This window comes from Bison bison, unplaced genomic scaffold (assembly GCF_000754665.1).
Source record: "Bison bison bison isolate TAMUID 2011002044 unplaced genomic scaffold, Bison_UMD1.0 scf7180017864531, whole genome shotgun sequence".
In the NCBI taxonomy this organism is placed as follows: Eukaryota; Metazoa; Chordata; class Mammalia; order Artiodactyla; family Bovidae; genus Bison; species Bison bison.
Genome location: NW_011495081.1, coordinates 5,810,982 through 5,822,417, shown reverse-complemented (window position 1 = coordinate 5,822,417; position 11,436 = coordinate 5,810,982). Strand labels below are relative to the sequence as shown.

Below are 11,436 nucleotides of genomic sequence, written 5' to 3'. Positions count from 1 at the left end.
TTTCACTTTTCACTTTCATGCATTGGAGAAGTCAATGGCAACCCACTCCAGTATTCTTGCCTGGAGAATCCCAGGGACAGGGGAGCCTGGTGGGCTGCCGTCTATGGGATCACACAGAGTTGGACACAACAGAAACGACTTAGCAGCAACAGCAGTAGTGATCACTCACCTAGAGCCAGACATCCTGGAATGCAAAGTCAAGTGGGCCTTAGGAAGGATCACTACAAACAAAGCTAGTGGAGGTGATGGAATTCCAACTGAGCTATTTCAAATCCTAAAAGATGATGCTGTCAAAGTGCTGCACTCAGTATGTCAGCAAATTTGGAAAACTCAGCAGTGGCCACAGGACTGGAAAAGGTCAGTTTTCATTCCAATCCCAAAGAAGGAGAATGCCAAAGAATGTTCAAAGTACCACAGAATTGCATTCATCTCATACACTAGCAAAAACATGCTCAAAATTCTCCAAGCCAGGCTTCAACACTACGTGAATCATGAACTTCGAGATGTTCAATCTGGATTTAGGAAAGGCAAGAGGAACCAGAGATCATATTGCCAACATCTGTTGGATCATTAAAAAAGCAAGAGAGTTCTAGAAAAAACATCTACTTCTGCTTTATTGACTATGCCAAAGCCTTTGACTGTGTGGATCACAATAAACTGTGGAAAATTCTTAAAGAGATGGGACTACCAGACCACCTGACCTGCCTCCTGAGAAATCTGTATGTAGGTCAAGAAGCAACAGTTAGAACTGGACGTGGAACAACAGACTGGTTCCAAGTTGGGAAAGAAATATATCAAGGCTGCATATTGTCATCCTGCTTATTTAACTTATATGCAGAGCATATTATGAGAAATGCTGGGCTATATGAAGCACAAGCTGGAAGTTAAGATTCCTGGAAGAAATATCAATAACCTCAGATATGTAGATGACACAACCATTATGGCAGAAAACGAAGAACTGAAGAGCCTCTTGTTAAAGTGAAAGAGGAGAGTGAAAAAGTTGGCTTAAAACTCAACATTCAGGAAACAGATCATGGCATCCAGTCTCATCACTTCATGGCAAATAGATGGGGAACAATGGAAATAGTGAGAGACTTTACCCTTTGGAGCTCCAAAATCACTGCAGACGGTGACTGCAGCCATGTAATTAAAAGACGCTTGTTCCTTGGAAGAAAAGTGACGACCAACCTAGACAGCATATTAAAAAGCAGAGACATTACTTTGCCAACAAAGGTCCATCTAGTCAAGGCTATGGCTTTTCCAGTAGTCATGTACAAATGTGAGAATTGGACTATAAAGAAAGTTGAGCACAGAAGAATTGATGCTTTTGAACTGTGGTGTTGGAGAAGACTCTTGAGAGTCCCTTGGACTGCAAGGAAATCCAACCAGTCCATCCTAAAGGTAGTCAATCCTGACTATTCATTGGAAGGACTGATGTTGAAGCTGAAACTCCAATACTTTGGCCACCTGATTCAAAGAACTGACTCATTGGAAAAGACCCTGATGCTGGGAAAGATTGAAGGTAGGAGGAGAAGAGGACGACAGCATCTTCTGTCGTGGATGAGGTGGTTGGACAGCATCACTGACTCAATGGACATGCGTTTGGGTGAGCTCTGGGAGCTGGTGATGGACAGGGAGGTCTGGTGAGCCGCAGTCCATGGTGTTGCAAAGAGTCGGACACTGACTGAGTGACTGAACTGAACTGAACTGAAGGATAAGACAGGTGTTGGCTACAGAAATATCAAAGTACACTTCAGGAAGAATACTGTCAGAAATACAGAGGGGAAATTGACAATGATCAAAGGTTCAAATTCATAAAGGCATAATCTTTATGCACACACACACATATATATGCACTCAATAAAAATGATCCCAAATAAATAAAACAAAATTAACAAAACTATAGAGGAAAACACAAATCCACAATCACAGTTGAAGACGTTATGTCCTTCTCTCAGAAACTGATAAAAATCGTCCAAAAAAATATCAATAAGGATATAAAGTATTTGAATACTATCAACTTGATCTATCAGACATTTATAGAACACTAGATTTAATAAAAGCCAAATACATCTTTTTCAAGGGCATGGGAATATTAACTAAGGTAGATCATATGCTAGGCCATAAAAATGTTTTAATTAATATAAAGGAATGAAATCTAATCACAACAGAATTAAATTAGAAGTCAATAATAGAAAGTTCTGAATATTTTCCAATGTTTAGAAATTAAACAATGTACTTCCTAGTAGCCCATTGGTCAAAGAAAACTATTAGAGGAGAAACTTTATATAATTTGAGTATACACATATTGAAATTTGTAGAATGTAGTTAAAGCAGTTTTCCTAGCTTAGAGCGAAATTTATAGCTTTAAGTGACTATATTAAGAATGTAAGAAGACAGGTGTACATTCAATAATGAATGGTTCTACATTAATAAACCAGGAAAATAAAAGCAAATAAGTAGAAGAAAGGATATTATAAAATTAAAAACAGAAATCAAGTGAAGAGAAATGAACAAACAATATAAAAATGTCCACAAAGTAAAAGTTTGTTCTTGGCAAACAAGATTAAAGAAAGAGAAAAAACTCTAGTAAGCCTCATTAGGAAAAAATAAATAGAAAACACAAATTACCAATATAAAGAATCAAAGGGAAAACATAACTACATAATTTATAGCAATAAAGGACTAATAAGGCAACAGTATGAACATTTTGGAGTGGGTTGCCATTTCCTTCTCCAGGAGATATTCCCAACCCAGGGATCAAACTTGGGTCTCCCGCATTGCAGGCAGACTCTTGACCCTCTGAGCCACCAGGGAAGTCCTGAAGGATGTTAGACTTCTTAAACAAAATAGACAAATTCTTGAAAAAGTATAATTCACCTATGTTGACAAAACAGAAAATAGAAAGAAACTCTCAACAGCCCTATAGCCTCAAAAAATAAACACATACCTGCAAAACTTTCCACAAAGAAAAATTCAGGCCCAGTTTAATTCCCTAGTAAATTATATTAAACATTTAAATAATTAACAATAGCAATCTTACACAAAGTTTTTCAGAAAAGAGAGAAAATGGAGTTATTTCCCAATTATTTTTGGAGCTGGAATAACCATACTAAATTTAAACACTGAGGCTTCTGTGGTGGCTGGGACAGTACACGCAAGCAATCTAAATTAACCAAAATAACATTTAAAAGTAGAATAAGATTATTTAACTTTATGTGACTTTAAAACTGATTGTGAACCTATAGTAATCCAGACAAAAGTATTAGCAAAAGGATAAACAAATATATTAAACAGAATATAGTCCAAAAATAGATCCATCTTGCCAAGACAGTCCAATGGAGAGAGGAAAATCTTTTCAACAAATGATGAACACTGGATATCCTTACTGAGGGAAAACCAAAAACATGACTTCGTATACCACAGGATACACAATTCCCAGGCAGCACAGTAGGAAAGAATCCACCTGCCAATGTAGGAGATGCAAGAGACATCTCTGGGTCGGAAGGATCCCCTGGAATAGGAAATGGCAACCCACTCCAGTATTCCTGCCTGGAAAATTCCATGGCCAGAGGAGCCTGGTGGGCTCTAGTTCATGGGGTCGCAGAGTCGGACATGACTGAGCACGCATGCAGGCGAAAGTAAAAGCAAACTACATATCTTCTAGAAGAAAACATAGGAGATTATTTTCATGATCTTCCTAGAGAAGACACAGAAAGCACTAATCATAAAACAAAAATCTGATAAATTACAGTTCACCAAAATAAAAACTTCTCCTTGAAAAATACCATTAGGAAAATCAGCTGGCAAGCCACAGACTAGGAGAAAATACATACACTTATATATATATAAGATCAAGTCTCTTTTTCAAAAGAGACTTCACACACAAAAAAAATTCTACAAATGGCTAAAATCACATTAAAAATCAGCTTAACACCATCAGCCATGAGAGAAATACAAAACCACAGTGAGATATCACTATGAACACAGGAGAATGTGCAGTGGAGTGGTTCTCAATGAGATAGGGAGGTTTGCAATTTTTACAACCAGGAGACATTTTTAGTTGTTATTGGCATCTAGAATGCTGTGAACCATCTTACAATGCACAGGATAACCCCACAGAACAATTATCCTGCCCAAAATGTCAATGGTGGCAAAACTGAAAAACTCCTAAGAGATTAATTTAGACTAACAGCATCAAATGTTGGGGAAGATGTACAGCAACTGGAACTCTGGAATATATTACCAGAGAGGATGCAGAATAGTTCATTCATTTTGTTTGACATTTGACAGATATTACTGTACTAAGTGTAAATAACTTCTTGTCAAATTAAATGCCAAATAGCTTACAGGGCCATGCATGATCTAAAGCCAGTGTACTTCTCCAGCCTCATATCTCCGTTAACTGAGGCACAAGAATGATACAGTACTAAAAATTTTTTCCAAAAAGTCTACTTGATTTTACTGACAGAAATCTTAAAAATCCTGAGACAAAAAATAATAGTAATAATTAAAATAAATTAAAAAAAATTCCTGAGACAAAAGAAACCTTAAAATCATTTAGCTCAACTTATTACCTAGAGCAGGGATAATAATATATTCTTGACAGTGAAATATCTACTGTCTCACACTGTTATGGCAAAATCTCACTGATCTATCTAATAAAAACTTGAGAAACAACTCATATTATAAAAGTAATGATCCTCTACTCTTTTTGTAAACTGAGTTAACTGGAGATTATTATAGTTACTGATTTCCTTAACAAACCTCACAATATAATCTGAAAAAATTAATATGGTAGTTTAGAAAGATACTATCTCTTTATAAATACCACAACCCATTTCACAAAGGAATGAAATCAGTGAAAAACAAGTCTTTAACTAGCCTAAATCAGTATTATTCAATAAAGATATAATGTAAACTATAAATGCAAGCCATATACACAATGTTTACAAAGCAGATGGATGAAGTTAATTTTGATAATACATTTAGGGTATACGTGACCCCATGAACTGTAGCTTGCCAGGCTCCTCTGTCCATGGAATTCTCCAAGCAAGAATACTGGAGTGGACTGCCATTCCCTTCTCCAGGGGATCTTCCCAACCCAGGTATCAAATCTACATCTCCTGCCTTGCAGGACGATTCTTTACCATCTGAGCCACCAGGGAAGCCTGGTAATTTTGATAGAATGTTTACTGTATATGTATAAAATATGCAAAACAGCCAATATATCCAAAACATTATCACTTCAATATTTAATAAACATAAAAGTAATAGATTATTTTATATTCTTTTTCTGTACTAAGCCTTCAGAGCCCAATGTCTGTTTTATACTTACAGCACACCTCATTTTTGACTAGCCAAGTTTCAGGTGCATAATAGCCACATGTAGCTAGTGTTTACTGGATGCTAATGTCGCACACTTCAAGGAAATTCACATGGATTATTTCATTTAATACTCCCTGAGGCTGCTCAGTGGTAAAGAATCTGTCTGCCAATGCAGAAGATGCAGGTTTGATCCCTGGGTGGGGAAGATCCCCTGGAGAAGGAAATGGCAACCCACTCCAGTATTCCTTGCCTGGAAAATTCCATGGACAAAAGAGCCTGTCGAGCTATAGTCCGTGCTCACAAAGAATGGAACGTGACTTTAGCCAACACAAGGAAAATACAGGGGAAAATAACTTGCCCGAGTTCCCAAGATTAGTTAGTGGTAGAATTAGAATTTTAAACGAATCAGCATTACTCAGATATGGTCCAAATCACTATGCAATTCCACCTCAAATCAACTTTTTTCTTTTACACTATTACAGAAACTTTCAATTAACCAAATTAATACTTTTGATTCCTGCTTTGATATCATATATTCATTGTACAGAAACCTGTATTTCTGGTCACATAAAAAAACCTGATTTTCCCCCTGCAATAAGAATTGAAAACAAAAGACTTACCATTAAAATGAGTTTTTGATACTTTTGTTTTAGGTCTGATACACTTGCAGATGGGTCTGCTCCCAGAATGCTGTACCAATCCTTTTTTGGTATCTGCTCAAACGCCATCATCCCCTGAACAAGAAGAGGTCCTTTTCAGATCAGCTGAATATAAATATTGACGACAATTCATTACAGTTTGCGTATATCTGGGAAATAACTAGGTACAGCTTCCCTAAGTTCTGTAATATTAAGTCATGATAATAATGCAAGCCTGAAGAAGCAAATATTTTCATTTGAAACGCCCCAAGAATTTCACGTTTAAGTATATAGACAAGTGTGGAAAAATCTGTTAGATGTTTCATGATATACGCTTATATCTTAAATTAATGACTATACAACAGCGTAAGAAAGAAAAAGAATTCGATAATGAACCCGAGCGGTGGATGGCCCTCTAAGAAAGGTGTTTCTGCTAATCTCTTGGTAAAAGCGACACAGAGTAGGTACTCATTAAACATACTAGTGGAGAAGGAAATGGCAACCCACTCCAATATTCTTGCCTGGATTAATAAGTGTTTATAAAATGAATAAATATTCTTTAAAAGCAAAACGAGGAATTAAAATCAATTTGGGAGCATTCCCTCTTAATGTCTCCAGTTCACTTCTTGTCTTTCGGGTTATCTTCAAAGAATAACACGCCAAATAGCCAGTCAGCACTGGCAGGTGGAGAGCAACAGTCCCTCAGTTATTGGACAGGCGCTCAGATCTCGCAAAGAGCTCCTGAAACTCTTCAAGGGAAGACGTGACAACACTCCCGAACCGAAGAGAACCCGCTAGGAGCCCCAGAACCAGGCAACTTCTTCCCATAGCCGCGAACTCAACGAGACATCCGGGGCTTCCTCAAAATTGGGACTCGGAAATCTACTGCACTCACAGTGCCCTGTGTCGCCCAGCCACAGACTCGTACCCTCTCCTGGATCCGCTCGATCACAAACTTACCAACGGTAGAGCCACTAGAGCCCACTCCTCGCTTGCTGTCTGCCAAACCTCGGAACCGGCTTCTGCTTCCGCCGGAAGTCACTGACCTAACGCGGTCAAGTTTCCAGCCGAGCCGCAATGGCGGAGGCACCGATCGGAAGCGCCGCTCCGCCCTCTGGACGCGGTCGCTATGGTAACCCATCGCCTCTACCTCAGGAGTTTACCAACAGTAAGTGCGGGCGCGGTGGGAAAAGGTTTCCTTCGCCTCTTTCTAACTCGCTCTTGTCCTGGCTCCCAGACTGTCGTTTCTCTCCTCTTCCTCAGCGAGTACCCTCAGCACGCCCCTCCAAGCTTCCTCCGCCTTCCCCAAAACTTCCTCCATATAACCTACCCGCTGCAGCTCCCTGTCCTTTCCCGGCTGACGACTGCAGTACTATGACGGGAGATGAGGGGTGGGGGGCTACGGAGGGGGTACAGTTGGGATTAGAGCGGGTGGAGGTCGATGAGAAGGGTGACAAGAACTGATTCCTCCCTTCTCCCTAGACTTCCTTTGGAATGTTCTCGTTCCAAAACTAAGACAACTAAAACCTATGCTGAGTAAAAAGTTTTTAATTTTTTTTTTTTGAAAGAAATGTTCAACTTAATTATTTCTTTTAGATTTTACTTTAGTGGGTTGCCATGTCCTTTTCAAGGGGATCTTCCCAACCGAGGGACTGAACCCAGGTTTCCCATATTGCAGGCGGATTCTTTACCATCTGAGACATCAAGGAAGCCCAAGAATATTTTAGTAGGTAGCCTAGTCTTTCTCCAACCCTGGAATCAAACTGGGGTCTCCTGCATTGCTGGCAGATTCTTTACCAGCGAGCTACCAGGGAATCCCAAAGTTTTTCAGTTTTAATATTATTTTTTTGGAAGAGATGTTCAGCTTATTTCTTTTAGATTTTAGAAACCGACTTGAAAAATGAAAACTTTTCAAAGTCCTTTCACACTCTTAGCAAGTCTTCCTATTCGCAGGGCAGCTATGACATCGTTCAAGCTCACAGAAAAAGCAAAATAAAACGCTCACTTTGAGGTAGTTATTGGGTACTCCAAATGGGCACTTTCCTCTCCCTGTCATTCGCTCTGTTGTTCGCTTTTACTGTCAAATCTATGTGCTGCTTACCTTAGATTTGTTGCAGAGAAGCCAATCCTGATTCCATGTTGGTCCTGTTTCTTTGACTTGTTTTTGCTGCTTCTGTTATAATCATACAGAATGGCCAGCCTTAAAGAATCCTGCCCCTCTGCCTGACTGTTAAACTAGAGTGCCTTTGTTCAGAACCCTGTCCACCCATAGCTGGCAGGAAGAAAGAAATTAACAAATCCCCTGCCTGAGGCTTGCCATTCTGTGAGATGTTTGCAATATTAATGGCTTTTTAAGCTTTGCTTCCTCACCTTCCCCCATGTCTGATCTATAAAAGAACCTGGCATCCAGACCCTGTAAAATGGTTATTTTCAGGTGCTAGCCTGCCATCTTCGCCATCAGCTGGCTCCCCAATTATAGTCTCTTCCTTGACTCAGCCTCTCATCTTGGATTGGTGCCTGTTGTGTGTCGAGCAGAGCAAGCTTGGACTCGACAACATATTGACTATTCTTGCTTGCATTTTACCTGGAGGTCAAACCTGCATCTTTGTTCTCCATAGCATGATATAAATTTCATTTGGAAATGTTAAGGTAGTTTTGTTGCTGTTACTCCTTAGATTTCTTTTCTTTTCTTTTTTTTTAATTTTATCTTTTACCACATATCCATTTGAGAAGCAGTCAAGACAAACCCTAAGCACATTGAAAAAGATATTTTGATATGGTCAGTTATTTAATGATGGTTCCCTGGTAGCTTAGCTGGTAAGGAATGGATCTGCAATACAGGAGAGCTGGGTTTGATCCCTGGGTGAGGAAGATCCCCTGGAGAAGGAATTGGCTTACCCACTCCAGTGTTCTTGCCTGGAGAATTCCATTGACAGAGGAGCCTGGCAGGCTACAGTCCATGGAGTCGCAAAGAGTTGCACACGATTGAGCGACTTTCACCGAACTATAACTGAATAACTGAATGATACAGTTTAAAAATCTAAAAGGAAAAGTATAGTTTAGGTTCTTCACAGGATTTTGTCATGTTTAAAGGCAGACACAACCACCTTTATATCAATACTAAGTCAGAAGATCTGATTTTCATGACTGGTTTCAACATTCTGTGTGACCCTGCTGCTGCTGCTGCTGCTGCTAAGTCGCTTCAGTTGTGTCCAACTCTGTGGGACCCCGTAGACGGCAGCCCACCAGGCTCCCCGGTCCCTGGGATTCTCCAGGCAAGAACACTGGAGTGGCTTGCCATTTCCTTCTCCAATGCATGAAAGTGAAAAGTGAAAGTGAAGTCACTCAGTGGTGTCCAACTCTCCGCAATCCCATGGACTGCAGCCCACCAGGCTCCTCTGCCATGGGATTTTCTAGGCAGGTACTGGAGTGGGGTTCCATTGCCTTCTCCACTGTGTAGACCTAAGTATACCTAAAATGACAGAACTGTGTTATTCTGAAGACCTTCCTATACAGTACTATCAGAATGGCACCACTTTGAATTTCTCTAGCCCTGAAACTTCCTTTTTCCACTGCATAGTCCTTTGTATAGATAATTATACTCAAGCCCTTCAGTTTTTTATAGAAAGAGCACTTTATTTTGATTTATGATTGCATTAATGTATTGTGTTATCTCTTTTACTGCCTTTTTGAACAAAATTCTGAAAATTCTAATCACAGTATTTACTTTCTTGTATTTATTTATTTTTTGATATGGGAAGAGGTACACTTTTTTTGTCCCCACCAAATCCCAAATGTTCTGTCATTTCACAATAACATAGTTTACATCTGTAAAGCATACTTTAGTTTGCAACTTTTAATTTCATCTCCATTAAGTCATTAATCCTCCAAAATTACCAATCATTCATTGATATTATCCAAATCTAGTGCTTGTTTACATTTCCCTAGTTATCTCTGAATGGTCTTTTTATGATTGGTTTGCTTGAGTCAGAATCTGGAATCTACACATTGCATTTGGTTATTCTGTCTCTTAAATATCTTTTAAGCTATAGCAGTCCCAATACTTCACTACTACCTTTTTTTTTTCTTTTTTTCCCATTAGTTTATTGAAAAAACAGATATTGTCTTACAATGTGAACTTATCTGTTTATACCAGAATCCACTTTTTAAAACACCTTTTACAGAAATCCTTGCTCATTAGTCTTCCTTCATTTTTTTCATTTTTTAGAGCACTACTGTTCAATGGAAATACAGTGTGAGCCACAAATGCAAACCACACATGTGATTTTAAATTTCCTAGTAGCCATATTAGAAAAATAAAAAGAAACAGGTGAAATGGATTTTAATAATATATTTATTTACCAGTGTATCCAGAGTATGCTCATTTCAAAATGTAAACAATACAAAAATTATTAATGAGATATTTTACATTCTTTTTTTCATACTAAGTCTTCAAAGGCTGATGTGCATTTTACCTATAAAAATCATCTCAGTTTGGACTTGCCACTTTTCAAGTGCTCGATAGCTACATCTTACTAGTGACTACTTTATCAATCACAGGTCTAGGGGATAAAGTCCAGCATTCCTGCCCAGTATGATCCCAGTTTTCCAGCTTCATCACCTATTACCTTCATACATGAAGCAATCAAGCAATTGAATATTTTCTTGGTACTTCATAATTATATTTGGAGGCATCTCCTTGCTTATAACACCATACCTCTTTTCTTCCTCCTATCAGTTTTACTCCTTCTTTAAGACCTATCTCTTCCATCAAGTCTTTTGTGATGGCCCAATCCTTAGAAATTACCTTCTCTCAATTTTCAGAGCAGTCCTGGGTGTACTCCTCTTTTGTACTTATCCTATCCTATAGAGTATTATTATACACTAGATGTGTATTCTAGTTTCCTGATTGGATTGTAAACTCTCTAAGGGTAAGAACACCTCTTAGAGAAACTAAGCACCAGCTTTTATGCCACATACTCTGGGGTTCTAAAGATGTATGTCTACTATAGGTTTGTTTCTCAGTGTTTTTAGAAGGTAATATATTTATTTTATGTAAAACCAATATAGCGTAAATATAAACTATGTTAGCACAGTGGTTAAGACCATGAACTCTGGGATCAGACTCATAGATTTGAATCCAGATTCGGCCTCTTATTGGTTATGTGAAAACTTGAAGTTAATCTCTGCACCTTAGTTTCTTCCGCTGTGAAACAGAGATAATAATAGTATTGCCTTCAGAGGTTTGTTGTGAGGATTAAATGAGATGATGGTGTCTGAAAGTAGTAAGTACTCAGTAAAGAGTAGATCAGTCCTGGGTGTTCATTGGAAGGACTGATGCTGAAGCTGAAACTCCAATAGTTTGGCCACCTCATGCGAAGAGTTGACTCATTGGAAAAGACTCTGATGCTGGGAGGGATTGGGGGCAGGAGGAGAAGGGGACGACAGAGGATGAGATGGCTGGATGGCA

The 11,436-nt window shown here is 38.8% G+C and overlaps 2 protein-coding genes across 3 annotated transcripts in view; one reads left to right on the top strand and one right to left on the bottom strand.

Annotated features, from left to right (window-relative positions):
• The window catches only part of DNAJC24 (DnaJ (Hsp40) homolog, subfamily C, member 24), a 77,618-nt gene extending 70,616 nt beyond the window's left edge, over positions 1 to 7,002 (bottom strand). The window contains exons 1-2 of one of the 2 annotated variants that reach the window (XM_010831808.1): positions 6,927 to 7,002; positions 5,949 to 6,062 (exon numbers count right to left, since the gene is read on the bottom strand). In XM_010831808.1, the coding sequence (XP_010830110.1) occupies positions 5,949 to 6,059 (111 nt within the window). In that variant the 5' untranslated portion in view covers positions 6,060 to 6,062; positions 6,927 to 7,002. The remainder of the gene's footprint in view (positions 1 to 5,948; positions 6,063 to 6,926) is intronic. The other variant, XM_010831807.1, reaches the window with a different exon arrangement.
• DCDC1 (doublecortin domain containing 1) overlaps positions 7,003 to 11,436 on the top strand; it is a 65,216-nt gene continuing 60,782 nt past the window's right edge. Inside the window, 1 exon segment of the mRNA XM_010831799.1 lies at positions 7,003 to 7,134. The gene's annotated coding sequence lies outside the window, so the exon portion shown is untranslated.